At 44.0% G+C, this 17,308-nt stretch overlaps 1 protein-coding gene across 3 annotated transcripts in view; it reads right to left on the reverse strand.

The window, feature by feature from the left end:
- Nucleotides 1-17,308, reverse strand: part of rcan3 (regulator of calcineurin 3) — a 53,368-nt gene that overhangs the window by 7,963 nt on the left and 28,097 nt on the right. For all 3 annotated transcript variants that reach the window (XM_061844574.1, XM_061844575.1, XM_061844573.1), the window contains one exon: nt 454-627. In XM_061844574.1, the coding sequence (XP_061700558.1) occupies nt 454-627 (174 nt within the window). The remainder of the gene's footprint in view (nt 1-453; nt 628-17,308) is intronic.

Genomic DNA, 17,308 nt, shown 5'->3' on the forward strand with positions numbered 1-17,308 from the left:
ACTAATTAGCAATAACTGTAATTCCTCAGATTAATTGTGTCAAATGTTTGATCTGATTCATGTTAGTGTAATTTGTTAAAATCACAAAAACCTGACATTTGAACAGGGGTGTGTAGACTTTTTTTATATCAACTCTAAATAACATAACTCGGTGTAATGCGTCAAGATGTGCTAAGTTTAAAAAGCACATTTAAGTTTATTCCATGTGCATCCAGTGACAAGCGTAATCAAACAATGAGTTGTAAGCATTTTATTACCTGTCATAAGAAAATGTACATGAGGTAATTGTCTCTGCTATGAATCCCTTAATCCTCTTATGATTACACACCGAGAGCTGCAGCAGCCATAATCATAATCATATAGATGTCAATAAGTCTGAGGGATGAAGTGACAGCTGCTCACAAGATGTGCTTACTTCAGAGTGTCCACGTACACGTCTCGGTTGACGCTCACCTGGGCAAAGTAGAGTTTGAGCTTGCGGCCGTTGAACTCGGACTCGTGCAGCTCGATGCGGGCGCGGGCGGCTGCCTCGGGGGTGCTGAAGTTGATCCGGACTCTCCGGAAGCTTTTGAACAACTGGAAGGTCGCTTGCTCGTCGTAGATCCGAAAGGCCGCCTCAAATCTCTCCTGGGGGGAAAAAAATAAAGATGGTCATATTTGAGTCTTATGTCATTCCCTCTAAATTTAAATATGTTGTTATAATCTACTCTAGGGTAAATAACAACACAAAATGCTGGGTAGGTACATCAAAACCTCTTTAGGTTTGAATTGAGAGCAAATGGTTCTTCATCAGGCGATTGACTGGAAAAAAATGTCCAAGTGTTCCCTGCCTCTTGCCGAAAGTCATCCGGGATAGGCCGTGACATTCATGAAGACGAGCGCTATACAGCTCGTGCAGCTACGTCATCAAATCACGTCACTAGCCGGAAGTGCCGGTCAAACAAACCATTCTTCAATGCTAAGTCGGTTGGAGACGACGCGACATCAGAGTTTTGTCCGATACCGTTAAACGTTTAGGAGGCGATAATAAAAAAAGTTACGAGGAAAAATGAGAGACACTTGGCATAGAGGTCCCATATTTAATGCCGAAGTCGATGTTTTCGTCGATAACAAAGTGGATTGTTAACCCGCTTCCGCTTGTCTCGGACAACTGGATCTACACACGGATCTGGTGGGTAAGTCGTCGAGATTTACACGGAAGAGTTTGAAAGCGTAGAAAAGTCTGGAAGCATACAAATACTTTGTTACTGGATCTTTTCTCAATCAAGAATAAATCCCGCATAGTGATGGAGCCACTCAGATACAAACACCAATATTTAAATAAATGACCCCTGGTTTTACACAAACTCGCATTCATTAACTATGATTCGGCTCCTCGTATACGGAAGCGTGTTGAGGCCACACGTTAAACTACGGGAAAACTCTCCGTGCCAGACTTTTTTTTTTTTTTTTAATATGCGTTGTTCTCAAAAGAGACCAATGCGTATTTGAAAAAAAGAAAATAAACCGCAAGGATAGGCTTGAACCCCCGTACATGGAAGCGTGTCGCGGCCACACGTTAACCTATTTAAACCTCTGTGGGACCGACGGTTTATTTTCTTTTTTTAAAATATGCATTGGACCCATTTGAGAACAATGCGTATGAAAAAAAAAAAAAAAACATCTGTCGGGGAGATGTTTACCAAAGTTTAACGTGGCCGCAACACGCTTCCGTGTACGTTGGAGACAACTCTGTTGTTTTTTTCTCTTTTTTAAATAAGCATTGTTCTCAACTAAGACAACTTGGTATTATAAATACTTTTTGGTCATTTGAGATTGAGAAGAATAATTCCTACTTGAAATGAAGTGATCACTACACAGTTGTGTGTATTTTTGCTGGGCACCATCCATCATGTTTAATTGCCGAAATCTTCGTCTTTTCAGATGGTATTCTGTAGAATATTCTCTTTGAATATCTCTCGTCTGTTGTGACAACCAACACGACAACAAGTCTCGGGTATTGTAAATATTCTCCTCTGGTTTAATGTCCCAAGCACTGTCGAGCACCTCTTTGTGACAGGCAACATGGCGCTTTGAAAATGGCGACGTCACATGCACGAGCTCTATAGGGCAGGATGGATGCAAATTTCCCATGTTTTTCTACTTAGTGTGAGTGCCATTTTAACGTCTGTTACGATATGACGTGAGCTGTTTTGAAGCCCGACGTGTTGTTTTTCCAAGAGATGAGACAGAGCTAATATTGTTAGTGATTCAGCGTCACCTCTGTCTGACACCCAGACGTGACTTCTGCCGCCCTCCTTTCATTTGCTGCCAGGCTAATTTGGAAATGTGATTTACAAACGTCCAGTCATTTTCTTTCAATCTTTTTTTTTTTTTTTTAAATCCCGATGCAATTTCCTCTTCCCTTGCATCCCGATGTATTCTTGCAATGTTTCTCCTCTGCGGACTCTCCCCTCCCCACCCCCCGGCCTCGACGGCTGCAAACTCAATCAGGCGGCTCGGCGGGAAGGCGACAGAAGAGCCCGCTGGGAGGGAGAACTACCGACTGACTAATCAACGGCGTTTCTCTTGTCACCCGTGCCCACCACCTTCTCCCTTCGTGGCCATAAAAAAAAAGAAACAAAAAACAACAACACTGCAGTGAAAATGGGGTGTCTTGTTTCCAAAGGTGAAAACTGAATGTGGCGTTGCGATGAGGGGGGAAAAACATACTGTGATGAAATACCAAAAAATGTAAACCAGCGCCGTTTAAGCGCATAACAGCTCTCCACAATTGAATCAATGAAGTAATTCATTAATTAAGAAAAGGGAGGGACACTGGATCCGCTGGTAAAGCGTTGGCCTCGCAGTTCTGAGGACCCGGGTTCAATCCCGGCCCCGCCTGTATGGAGTTTGCATGTTCTCCGCGTGCCTGCGTGGGTTTTCTCCGGGTGGGCATTCCAGTTTCCTCCCACATCCCAAAAACATGCAACATTAATTGGACACTCTAAACTGCCAGTAGGTGTGATTTTGAGTGAGAGTGTTTGTCTCTATGTGCCCTGCGATTGGCTGGCGACAAGTTCAGGGTGTACCCGGTGACAGCTGGGATAGCCTCCAGCGCTCCCCGTGACCCTCGTGAGGATAAGCCGCAAAGACAATGAATGGAATTAATAAAAGTGCAGTGAGTGGTATGTGGAGCTCCCTTTTTATTTGATCCTATGCATAGCAACCTGTATTGATGATTAAATGTGTAATAAGTCATGAATAAAATGCTCTGTGAGACACTTTAGAGTTCCACGATGAAGTCCACAGGCATGTTGAAGTCACCCGCAGTTATCACCTGCTCATCCTGTCTTCCATCACAGGATTTTTTTAGCCACGCTGCTCAAGTGACATCATGTTCCACTCAGCATGGGTCACGCTAGCCGTCTATGACTCGTTTTTCTGCGCTATCGTATTTTAATGTTGGTCAGGATTTTGGTAGTGGAGACCACTGACATCATCCATTTCCCCCCCCCCCAAAAAAAACAATTTCAGTGGGGAAAACAGCTAAATTAATACAACAAATATTACAAGACTCTTGATAATGTAACAAAACTTGGTGGAAAAGATCAAAGAATACAGCGGTCCATACGTGATCCCCCGAGCCGTCCCACCCCTACTTTAAATGACCACAGCGCTGAAGTCTCACAAAAGAAAATAATTTGGTCTGACTTTGGAGGCGTATTTCCTGGGTCCCACTTCCTGTCTAAACGCGTTCAGGTGGACCGAGATGAACCAGAGGTCGTCGGCGTCGCTCCCGCTCGCTGGCGCCTCCGGCTGACGCGAGAATCTTGACTCTAATCTTAATTAAATGTGCCCTATCGCTGAGAGTCAGTCAGCCTTTTTACGAATTTGCCACAACCCGACGAAACTCACAATGCCGGCTGGCGCGTGTCAAGATTCTAAATATCGTTTCTCAGGATCCAGTGGAAGACATTTGGGAAGGTTCACCTGTTACAAAATAAGATTCTGGTGAGAATGTTGTTGGCAAACTTGGAGAAAAAGTGAAGCAATATTTTCCCAGATGAGCACTCAAACTCCGGCAAAAATCCGTGCCAGTACAGAGGGTACAAATCCTGTTAGGCAGGAATACAAAACGCATTTAGCAAGAACAACAACAACAAAAACCACTACAGTTTTTATTATAATGAAATTTTTATTTATAATTAATAATAAAAGTATTGATGGTTTAGGCATGCTCAAATCAAGAGTGAAGCATCCACGTAAAGCAAGGACACAACGGAACACTTAGTTACGTGTGTACTTCTATTTTTTATGTGAGTTTTAATGCATATAAAGCGCACCTGGTTATAAGCCTCACCCAGTACATTTGTAAAGGAAATACCATTTGGTACATACATACGCCGCAGCTGTGTAAAACCCGCAAGTACCCACATTGAAACACGAGATATTTACAAAGAAAGAGGGTACGCAGAGAGTTTAACGCTAGTGCCGCTGCGCCAATGCTAGCAGCGCCGCGTCAACAGGGCTGGTTAAAACATACCAGTAAAAGTCACTTCCTCTGCATATATATTCCACTGGTCTCCCTCTTACCTTTTACGCTTGAGTGCCGCCTTGCGGCCGTTAGGAAAAAATGCCCAAATTATTCACATCACCGCATAAACCACTGGGTTGAAAGTGTGTGAAAAAAGTTGCGGTTTATAGGCTGGAAATTACAGTATTTGTGGTAATTATGGCTTTTTTCACAGCATATGTAAGTCAATTCTGGTAACATCGGAATCTGTTGCAAACCAAGGAGCGCGTGTCATGTTTTTGTGTTGGACTAACATTTGCAGGGTCTTCCACTAAATCTTAGCATTGTTGGTCACTCCGATCCTCTAGGTGGCAGTAATGCAAATTAATAAGCAGTTGATAAAACTCCAAAGAGTTGAGAATTTTAAAAAGCCAAGTCTGCAGTCTTCAATATATCCAAAGTTTGATTTAGATTTATTGATTACAATTACAATTGAAATTTTTTAACAAACAACCATGATTACTTGTATCGTTAGAATCAATTGTCTTGATAAATGCACGAATGAAGCATCGGCGTATCATCTGGTCACTTTGAAACATGGCCCCGCTCCAAAATGTCGCCTGCGTCGCTCGCGGACAAAAATCGCACCACTACGTCTGTCACACGCAGGGTGTGTAATGATTCCGCAAGCTGTGAATCACAACTGTACTGCGGTGTGACACTATATAGGAAAAAAAACAAAAACAAAGAAACAGTTTGCTTTTCTCACAAACGGAACACGTCTAAAATACTGCAAAAAAAGTCTTAAATATGTCAGGATGTCTGGCGAAACATCACCTTCTATCACTCAACAACACAATTTATAGTATGGCCTCATGTTTACAATATAATGTTCCTAAAAGTCACTTTTTCAAAAATTGAAACATTGTGGGTAACACTAAAACAGAAATATGATGCCATAAATATTTTAAACACATTAAAAATGAATAGCTAACAGAATATTAGATTGAGGAAAATAAATGCACTGGATGTATTTAGTAAAGAATCTTTGTGATGTGTGCTAACCACCAGAGCTAATATTAGAGCTAACATACAAACATGCTAAGCTTTCATTTGAGCTATACCACTTCAACATACGTACTGTAATTCCCGGCCGAGAGAGCGCACCTGGTTATAAGCCTCACCCAGTACATTTGTAAAGGAAATACTATTTGGTACATACATAGGCCGCAACCGCGTAAAAGCCGCAAGTGCCCACATTGAAACCCACACTGAAACACGAGATATTTACAAAGAAAGACGGTACACAGTTTAACGCTAGTGCCGCTGCGCTAACGCGAACGCCGCCGGACTAACGCTAACACTAGCACCACCACACTAAAAGGGCCGGTTAAAAAGAAACATACTGGTAAAAATCACTGAGACACGCTAGCACGGCGGTAACAGGGCCGGATGGTAAAAGTCACTTCCTGGGCGCATACATTCCACCGATCTCACTCTTACCTTTTCCGGTTGAGTGCCCCCCATTAGGAAAAAAAAAAGCATAAATTAGCCGCATCACCGCATAAACCGCAGGGTTGAAAGCGTGTGAAAAAAGTCGCGGCTTATAGGTCGGAAATTACGGTACTTTCTTGACACCCATTACGACTTTGCTAGACACAGCTTCAGTGACTGAGAGAGGATAGGTTCCACATTAAAAAAAAAAAGTGCAAAATGTGAATTTTTGAATGACTTTGGCTAAGTACGGCTTCACTTTTGCTGAGTTCTGTTTAAAAGGCTGAAAAATTACGTAGCTTGTGTTATGCCTTTGAAGCGGCAATTTTAGGGGATCGCTGTGAAAGATGATGTTATGATACATTTTTGTCATAATACACAGTGTGTATTTACGTCAGACATCCGTGTCTTCCCACGGCTTGACGCAATGATGCATAGATGGTGTTTACATTTCCGCCTCTAATTAGCTCAAGAAAATAGTGTTTGGTTCCCCCTCCCGCTGAAGCCCTTGAGCTCTCTTATCCACCACGTGAATTTCCCGTGCGTCCCGGCCAGCGACTGTGACTCAAACCAAGAAACGCCAGATGTGATTAGTGACAAGCGATGAACTCCTCTGACTTAAAGGTCAAGTGTCATGAAATGGATGATTTTTAGTATTTTATTCATGAAAAAACGGCAGCCGGTAAGGACCCATCCGTTTTTTTCCCCACCACAAAATATGATTTTGACGTATACGGCTTCTTGTAACTCCCGCCATGAAAATCCTCTCGAGGGTTTTGTTTTCGAGAAGAAGCAGGAAGTGACGTACAGGGCATTAGCGCACTCAAGCGAGTTTTACCTGCTGGAAGGTAGCTCATTGTTCCTTCGTGTTCGCCAAAACGCCGGCTCGTTGCATTGCTGGATATTGCTCGAACATTCGGGAAGATGGATTTACCCTTAATAAGTTTCCAAGAGACCCGGTTCGTCATGAAAAATGGATTGCACGAGTGCAAAGGATGAGAGTTTCGTGGGTTCCAAATGACAGGTAGGTGTGTATATAGCTAATAAAAAAAAAAAATAGTTTGGGGGCGGATCACGTAATCTGTCTCTCATAACGTGACAAAAGATTCGCGTACATACGACAGGGGTGCTAAATGTGTCGATGTGCACGTCGGACGGCTTCCGCGTCGGGCTCGCCGGCGAAGGCTTCCGCGTCGCGCCTCGCGGATGAGCACGGCTTCGGCTGGCTGGCTCATACAGACTGCCTGGGAGTTTGTCACCTCCACGTCCGCCGGTCACGGCTTCGGCGCCGCGTCCGCTGATCACGGCTTCAGCAACGAGGCGGTTTATCACGGTGCCGAGCCGGGATGGTTTACGGCGTTGTCATACTGTCATTCTGTCACGACCCATCAATGCGGGAGAGGACCCAAGTGCAGGACTCCGGGGATGTAGAGGCAGTTTGGGAAAAGAGTTTATTCGTTCCGAGGTCGGGGATCAGGCAGACACTCAACTGGAGCAGCGGTAACCAGGACGTCAGGCGTAGAAGGTAGGTCAGTGGGCAAGCAGGGATCGGTACACTGGAGATCAGTCGGACAGAGCAGCAGTCTCAAGGGCGTCAAGCTTACGGGGTTGGTCGGAGGACAGGCGGAGGTCAGTACACAAAGGTTCAGGATCGGGAAACGAGGAAGTGCGGGAACGAGGGATGGATGGTAATGATCTGGCAAAACCAGACCGTCCAGTGGGTGCTATATATACTGGGGTTAATTATCAACGATGAGGCACAGGTTTGCGCCTCCTAATCAACAGAGGTGTGTCGGGGACCGGCACAGCCAGGGCTGGGACCAGCAGGACCATGACACATACTACTGTCGGGGAGTCTGCTGTTAGTTAGAAGTGATCCGGATATCATCTAAATATGGCTCGAAACGAAAGGTTAATATTGCCTCTTACACTTGACTCGATTGTGAGATGTTCGGTTCCGTGTCTGAAGGGGCGTGTCCCACAGTAGGGGCCACAGCGTGTTTTCAATGGCGAATGTCCGCGGTGACGTCACGGGCAGTAAATGCAGCCAATATGGCGACCACTTGGATGTCGAATGACACTTCCGCAATTTCTTTTTTCGCATTTCAGAATGGTTATAGGGATGACACTTGAGGTTAAATGGATGTTTTGGCGAGAAGGGAGAGGTGGGGGAAGTTCGAAGATGATGTCCCATCATATGACGCATTTGTAACAAGTGCAACAAGTGAGTGTGATGCCGATCACTAATTTATGTGCTCTCGATGCGTGAGGCACACTGTGGGATGAAGGGGATGAAGAGGAGAGAGGGATAGAGGAAGAAGAGAGGGGTGTCGAGTTGCACGCGGTTGGAAAGTAGCGTTGGCCGGTCCACGTGGTGCCCCGCCTCCTTTTGTCCTCCTGGTTTTAATTGTACGTCGTATTTATAAGCAGGTCGTCAAATTCCTCTCAGTGTTTCCACAATGAGTAAAACAGGACACGACACACACACGCGCAAAAATGGATGCCGGCAGATTACAAAACGTCGGTACAAAACTGGTCCATTTTGCATTCAATTCATAAATACAGTAATCCGCGGGGCATAAGGATCGAGCCCCGTCAGGGATTGCGTTAAACCTCAAATAATTGACGCAAATATTTAATTCATTCACTGCCATGGACGTGAATATCCGTCAAATGGAATCCAATCCATTTCACTGTTCCAAAGTTAGAACACAAACAGAATAATTAAGACGAACGAGTGCAAATCCAATACCCGACAGGACGCAATGGCAATTTCAGCGCCGCATAAAATCGCCAGCTTTGAGCGACGCGCAGGCACGCGCGGACAGACAACTCGATGCGGCACCTGCTGCTGTTAGCGGCGGGACATCAGGTGAATGTGCTGAGAACAGCGTGTCCTAGTTTTCGCTCCGCAAGTATTCACACCGCCTGGCAAATGTGGTTCATCTTGGTCATCGCCGCATAGTCACATATAAGCGGACGGTACAAGTAAACGCAACTGGTGATAGCCACTATATCATGACTTCAATATAATATCGCAATTATTCCGTAAAATCCCACAACGCATCTTGAAATGTGGTCAAATGTATAAAAATCCCGATATAATCATTACGCAGTAGGGAATAAATGAATAATTCTGACACAACCTGAATTATTTACACTGTTAAAAATGTATCTATGTACTGTTTACATACAGTAGATCAGGGGGGTCAAACACTTTTCTCGCGGGCCTAGTTGTAGTTCGGGTTTCCCCCAGAGGGCCGTTATGACTGTGAAACCATTAAAATCTTAAAACAGCCTCATCATAGTTACACGTGAAATTTATGAACCGGTTATGGAATCAGAAATCAAGGGCAACGGGTTTTCCAGCTATTGTTCATGTTTGGTCACTTAAAATTGCTCGCAATATCTCAACTTGATCATTTTTGATATATGAACAATTTGAAATTTTGGTACATATTTTTACAAGAATTGTGGAAATGGAAACTCTGGATTTGGCTTCACGGGCCACATGAAATCACCTGGTGGGCCAGATCTGGCCCCCGGGCCTTGAGTTTGACACCTGTGCAATAGCTATAAAATGCTTTTCTGTTCGAATGCAATTTTTTAAAAAAAAATCTGATTAAAAAAATGACACTAAGACAACTAATTTTTAAACTTATCTATTTCAGATGTTCTTGTAGGCTTTCCCCGGAATGTTTGTGCAGTTGATGATTCCCGAGATCTTGACCGAGGTTCCAGTTCCAACAAAAGAAAAACAGACTCAATTCCATCCCATTCCTGGATGTGTCACAGGCAGCGAGGACAAAGAGTCACACAATCAACCTGTCTAGATGGAAGCTGCAAGGGTCAGTGATAATGCTGAATGCGTGCCCGTCTGAGTCACCTTTTATGTAACAGCTGAGGCTCACAAGGACGAAGACGTCACTTGTAGGACGTTAAGCGACGTCCATGTGAACCTTGGTCAGCCAGCATTACACCACTTGACATTGACTTGACGTCAGCATCGAAACAGGAGTTTAAAAACATTCAGATATAGATAAGGGAATAATACCTGATATGTTGTATGGGCACACAAATATTACCGTAATTTCCGGCCGATAAGCCGTGACTTTTTTCACACGCTTTCAACCGTGCGGTTTATGCAGTGATGCTGCTAATTTGTGCATGTTTTTTTTTTTTCTAACGCCCGCGAGGGGGCGCTCGAGCGGAAAAGGTAAGAGTGAGACTGGTGGAATATATATGCCGAGGAAGTGACTCTTACCGGTCTGGCCCTGTTAGCGCTGTGCTTGTGTGTAACTGCAGCGTTTCAGTGATTTTTACCAGTATGTTTTTTTTTTTTTTTTTAACCAGCCCTGTTAGCATGGCGCTAGCGTTAGCGTTAGCATAGGGCTCGGCAACCTTTTTGAGGCTGAGGGCTACTTCGTGAGCACCGATCGTATGAAGGGCTACGTGACCTGTTTGCGGCAAATTTTTCAGACTCAGTTCATTACATGTACATCAAATATTTTTGTTTTAATTTATTGTAGTAAATGACACGACAGGTATTTTAAATTTTTAATTCACGTAAGTAAGTCAGATTCAGAATTTAAAGCACAAATAATGGTAGCAATTTGTGGCCTATAGTATTTTTAGAACATACCTAGGGGGCGCCTTATATGATCCTCGCGGGCTACCATTCACCCGCGTACACCGCGTTGGTGAACCCTGCATTAGCATTAGCGCGACGGTAGCGTTAGTGCTAAACTCTCTATGTACCGTCTTTCTCTGTAAAGATCTCATGTTTCAATATGGGCACTTGCGGCTTTTACACAGCTGCGGCGTATGTATGTACCAAATGGTATTTCCTTTACAAATGTACTGGGTGAGCCCTACAACCAGGTGTGCCCTGTAGGCCGGGAATTACGGTAATATTAACCCCTTAGCTACTGTACTTTCCAGGAAGCCAAAGCACTGTAGTGTCAAAGTCAAATAGCAAGCAGAACTGCAGCGTTAACATAGATTAGCATTAGCTAACAGTGTTATCAATGACAGCATCAGCTCCTGATAATAAAGTCAGCACAATATTTGCCAAGTTGTCGACAGTGATTTGAGGGATGTTTGTCCTCCGCCATTTCAGTCGAATTGAAAAAGTTTTCATCACTAAATGTGACGGCAAGGAGTAGGTGATACGGCCTCACTATTTATGACATCGACTTCGATGCTGATGATCCAATCAATCAGTTTTATTTTCGGGCAGACCAGGAAATACTAAACTCCTAGCATAGGTGAATTTCTCACAGAGATAAGAACAAAATCAACATGGCTCTTTAGATTTCTTTTTTTTTTTTTTTTTTCCCCCCCCAAGAGCGCTAACAAATACCAGCAACACGTCTGAAGAAAGATTGCTGCAGTTCAGCCCCGCTGCGTTTTAGTGCGCAGGTGTCAGACCGAGGGCCAGCAAGCCAAATCAAGGCAAGGGAAAAGCCTTGAGCTATTGCACGTCTCACTGAATATGCAGCGTGTATTTAAATGACAGACGCGCTGTGGCGTAATAAGGCGCCGCACCCCAAACTAAGTGAGTCTTAGCAGAGGTAGTGAACATGCTCAATTTGTTTTGATTAAGTGTGACAGTTCCCCGAATTCATTTTTCTCGCTGAAGGCATTTGTTCATTTCACTTCAGCTGAACAATTTATTCTGCAATTGATTTTTTTTTTCTTTGAACCCCAACACAATATCTCACGCATTTTTTTTTTTTTTTTTTTTTAAACGGACAGCCGGGCTTGCCTCACAGGCAAAAAATCCGGGTTCAATTCTCCCAGGCACACAAGCTTCCTCAAGCATTCCAAAAACACGCATGTGAGGTTGATTGCAGCCTCTAAATTGCCCATAGGTGCGAATGTGGGTCCAAACGGTTGTTTGTCTACATGTCTTGCGATTGACCGGCAACCAGTCCAGGTACCCCGAAGTCAGTTGCGATAGACTCCAGTTAGCCACAACCCAAAAGAGGACAAGCGCTATAGAAAATGAGAGACATTAATCCAATCCGCGCTCTTTTATGATAACCTGATTATGAGATGCATTTTATAGAGCACGGGTGTCAAACTCAAGGCCCGGGGGCCAGATGCGGCCCGCCATGTGTTTTTTGTGGCCCATGCAGGTAAATCATGTGTATCAACTTCCAGGATTTTTTGTAAAATCTAGACGAAAATTTCAAATTGTCTTGCCATATAAATGATGACAATGTGATATTGCAAGCATTTTTGCGTTACCAAACATCAACAAGAGTTGGAAAAACCCATTACCCTTGATTTCTGATCCCAAAACTTCTTCTTTTCCTTTCGTTTTGTCTCATTAAGGGTCATCTTAGATGAACGCATATTTGTTTTGCGCGGTTTTACGCCGGATGCCCTTCCTGACGCAACCCCTCTGGATTGAGCCGGGGAGAGAAGCTTACAGGACCTGGTTGGTATTCCCCGGCGGTCTCCAATCCAATCACTAACCAAGGCCAAACCAAAGATTTGACGAGATCGGGCGTTCTCAGGGTAGCGTGGCCATAAGATTCTGATTCCAAAACTAGTTGATAAATTAAAATGTGTAAATATGATGTGTTAAAGGTTTTCATGGTTTCACTCAAAATGGCCCTCAGACAGAAACCGTAACTACAATGTGGTCCACGATAGAAATGAGTTTGACACCCCTGTTTTAGACTTTTACTGATCCAACAGGCAACGTCCTGGAAGAGCCATTCTAACCCTGATGTGGCTCGCTGCGGAAGTCGACAGGTGGAGAGAGACCAAAACGGAACAGCCAGCACGTCGGCACTGTGTGAACGCGGCTCAAAACTCGCCGGTCAAGTGCGGTCGCTCCAACCGCGACCCCCGCCGGCCATCCATCAACAGATTGCCCCCAGGGTAACGTGCCAGGCGGTAATGGAAAGGCTTTCATCACTTTGGGGGGGGGGGGGGGGCATCAACGCATGACTCATAACGCAAGTGCGCTTATGACACTCACATCACCTGAGCAGTCGGAACAGGTTTATTGGGGCGCGTTGACGAGGTTTCGAATGTGACAGCGTCTTAATAAAATGCGCTAGCAGAAGCAAAATGGGATAACGAGGACGGTGAGATGCAGTACAGTTCATCAAGTGCGCGTCAACACGGGAAATGGAATTCTGTGGCTGACGGGGACTTCATTGCCTGAAGCTAATTAACAGAGAAGTGGAGGAAATTGGTGTAACGCCGCATTGTGGTCTCTGAGTCTTCTTATGTAAAGTCCGTGTTCGGTTTCCGTCGTGTGTCAGGTTTCTCTAGTAGTGTCAGAATCAGAATCACCTGTAATGGACAAGTGTGTATAAACACACAAAGAATTTTTCTCCAGCACTTGGCACTGCTCTGGTACGACATTCAGAACACTATCACTAGCGCGATACTGTAAGTACGATAGCACATACATCTATATTTCTACACCTACAATAATCCTGTTCAGTGTAATATTAGTCATTTATTTGCAGAAGATTAGCTAGGATAGGCTCCAGCACTCCCGCGACCCTTTGGAGGATAGGTGACTTGGAAAATTGAATGGAATGGAATGTCTGCCGATAAGCATTGTTACATTATTGTCGACTTGTGTTGCTCCACCACTGGTCTTCTAATATCATCTTATCAAGGGTTTTAATGCAATTATCGATGCGATTTGGTAGCCTGTCTATCGCGTATTGTGTGTTAGAATTAAGATGCTAGGGGCTGTCCTTAATCTCGGTAGTACGTCTCAATGTTTTCTTTAGTTTGACAGTAAACATTGACTGACCTTTCAGGCCCCAAAACAGCTTGAAGCCTCATTTTAAAGAATTATTCACAATCAACCAAACTGCTGCTTTCGCTGAAAGTGATTGGAGCTGACTTTTCTACGATAGTCTAGCTTTCATACCTTTATTTTGTTGTGAGAGGCAGGCAAGCGAAAAGACACTTTACCGTGCTTTATTTCTTTGAAAAGAAGAAACATTTGCTATTACGAAGAATGGTCACCCACACACAAGGACTGTTGGGAAGTCAAAGCGGCATCGTTGACTTATTGAACAGACGAAGGGCCGTTACTCTGCCTGCAGCAGACGATACAAAATGTCCAAAAAAAAAAAAAAAAAATGCATTGCAGTTCCAAGGTTTAGGATTGGAATCTCAGCTCCGCCCTTCCTGTTTGAAGTTGGCATGTTATCCCTGTGTTACGTAGGTTTTTGGTGGGTACTTAATGTAACTGAGAGGAGGGGGCCCCATAGCTCAGTGGTTAGAGCAGGGGTGTCAAACTCTCGCGGGCCACAGAGGACCGTTACGACTGTGAAACAATACAAATATTTAATCGTCTCATCGTATTTACATCATCAATTTTTGATCTACTTTTGGAATCCGAAATCAAGGGTAATGGGTATTTCAATTATTCATGTTTGGTAACACAAAAATGCTTTTTATAGCTCGCTTTATCATTTTTGATGCATGACAATTTTTGTACAGATTTTTACAAGAATAATTGAACTTGACACAGACCTTCAGTTTGACACCTGTGGGTTAGAGCAGAAATCATGTTGGATTTCTTTAGACTACTCTTTCAACTAAAATAATGACTGCAAATCTAATACGGTACTCTACATATATGATAAAATTGTCCGTTCCAGCAATTAGTCAGTCGAAATTCTGTAAAATTTTCCACATTCTCATTTTCTCAACCACTTAACTTGCTCCAATCCTCGACTGTAATCCACATTTTCATTGGAATTCCACCATTTGGTATGACGAGATTAACAAAGCCTAATTGGGACATACAGAGGGTTTATTCGTGTTTTGTTTTTTTACCCTCCTTTGGCAAATCAGTCATCTGTGACACGTGCGTGGATTTAGCTCGGTCTAATCCACCGTCTGATGTTTCGGTGAGATCTGGGTGAAAACCGGCAATCTGGGTCACGGAGCCTCAGGGTGAGTGAAGGACGGTTACTACGGTGCCGCTGAAATAATTAAAAAAATTAATTCCACGTGACGTGGAACATCATTTTTAATTACCTTTCGCCGCCAAATAGGAAATGAAGTAATGGGGTCGATCAGGGCAGGCGGTCAAAAGTCTCAAAGCTATACATATTTTTTTTATAGCTTCAGGATGAGTCAATGTACAGACGACAGAGTGGAATTTTAGTTTTAACTCTTGCATGGACATTAACTCAGTAATTATGGGTTGAAGTCAAAATTCTGGGGCATTGTCACTGTGTTTGTTTGTCTGCAAACATTATGGCGACTGGCGGTTTCTGCAATCTATAGACTGTGCGCTGACAGGAATTAGGCAACAGAGTAATTCAACTTGAGTCAGTGAAGGTGTCGCACCACACTGCGGTGACTTTGGGGGTGGGTTCAGTTCAAGGGCTGTAAAGATATTTTGAATAACTTACGAAAAACCTAAAAAAAAAAAAAAGGTCACACTAGATCTTGGCCACACTGATACAACCAGGAGGTAAGAGATCGGAAAAAATGGATTTTCTAAATTAAAAAAGAAGATATAGTCCGCTGCAAAGTAGAGCTGGCTAACACAACTAGATCTCTACGATGCCCGACAAAAGGTAACAAAAAAAATAATACTACTGCAAGTTAGAGAGTATTGTAAACCCCCCACTCGGGGTAGAGGCTAGACACAGTTGTGATCACTTTATGGACCGCCGGATTACAAGGCGCGCCTTCAATTAATGGCCCATTTTCAAACTTTTTTCATATATAGAACAGAGCCTACAGTCGAGGGTGGGGTTACGTTAGGCATCCATTCGATGAAGCTGCACTAAAAGTAATGTCAACAAAACAGATGGGTCGGTCAACCTTTATTACTAGATTACAAACCAGCGTTCTGACAACTGTTCACTGCCAAAATGAATAAGCAGATTTTTTTATTTTCCCTGGGGTAACGTCAGTAGTAGTATTGTATTAGTAATAGTAGTAGTATAGGAGCAATTTGGGGGTCTTTACACAAAGACATGGAAATGATATACCCCAGTATACACCGCCCGCTACTTCTACTCCTACAGAGGAAAATGGAGTCGGCGGCTGCTTACCGTAGTTGCGGGACCTGTTGCGCCTCAATATTGATCCATATATAAGGCGCGCTGGATTATAAGGCGCACTGTCGGGTTTTGGGAAAATGAAAGGCTCTTAGGTGCGCCTTATAGTGCGGAAAATACGGTAACCTAAGATAACAACAGCTAACTACGCTCTCAAGTGCTGACACGGATGTCACGTACTGGGCCAGGTCCTGCTTCTTTAAAGCCACACAAAGATAATATACAATGTAATATACAATATATGTAAAATGTGTATCAATAGAGCCATGGGTGGCCACCCTAATGCCTCCTAGCCCCTCCGTCTACATCATTGGTCTCCGTGGCCGCCGCACAAAATTTTGGGCCATCCTGCTAAAAAAATTGCTTGCTCAGTGCATTGTTGTTTAATAATGTAAAATCCATTTTTATCCGATTACTCGATGGGATAGTCGGCAGAAGTGAATCTAAAAATATTCAGTAGCTCCATTCCTAATCAGTTCCCGCTCAGCAACGGATAAGTAATGTAGAAAATGGATGGATAACTCAACATCAACAACGAGCCGAACATAATCGGGATATCTGAGATGGTGGGAGATGACAGGACGGTAGCATTTTCTGCTGTTCTAGCGACCGCTAGCAACGGCAGGCTAGCAGGGTCAAACCGGAATCCTGTCGTGTGTTAGGCGTGCCGAGAGGTTAAAGTCTGCCTGGGTTTCACCTTCGCTCGCGTTACGACAGCTCGCCGGCGACAGTCTTAGCGAGGCTTTGTGGTCTAAAATTACCTTTCAAATCCCTTTTCCTTTCTCTTTTTAACGTATTGTAGGCCACAATAAGATAGGCTAATAATAGCAACTTCAGCAGTCAGATGGATAAAATAGTTGTCGTAGAGTACAATTGCTTTCAACACAACAAGACAGTAGATAAGTATTAAACTCTGCCCCCCTTCCCTGTTCGAATTCCCTACCACAAGCGTTTAACCACCTTTTTTAATGGAACTACCTCAGATGGGAAACGACTTTCCGCCCACTCCGAGTCAATGTTGACACCCATGCGTCAGCATGTTTTGTGCACATTGCGACGGCTGCGAACACGCCGGGGAGGCCTACAGCGGGCCGAGCGTTTTATCGCACCGGGGTCGATAACCCGAGCGGAGGGCCATATCGACGGGGGCCGACGTTCAGGCTCCCTTGGGAACAGTCCGTCCAAGACGGGAAAATTGAAATGAGATTACAGTGCACTGGGACACTTTAATCCTATTATCAACAATCTGGTT

This window comes from Syngnathoides biaculeatus, chromosome 15, assembly GCF_019802595.1.
Source record: "Syngnathoides biaculeatus isolate LvHL_M chromosome 15, ASM1980259v1, whole genome shotgun sequence".
Classification (NCBI taxonomy): Eukaryota; Metazoa; Chordata; class Actinopteri; order Syngnathiformes; family Syngnathidae; genus Syngnathoides; species Syngnathoides biaculeatus.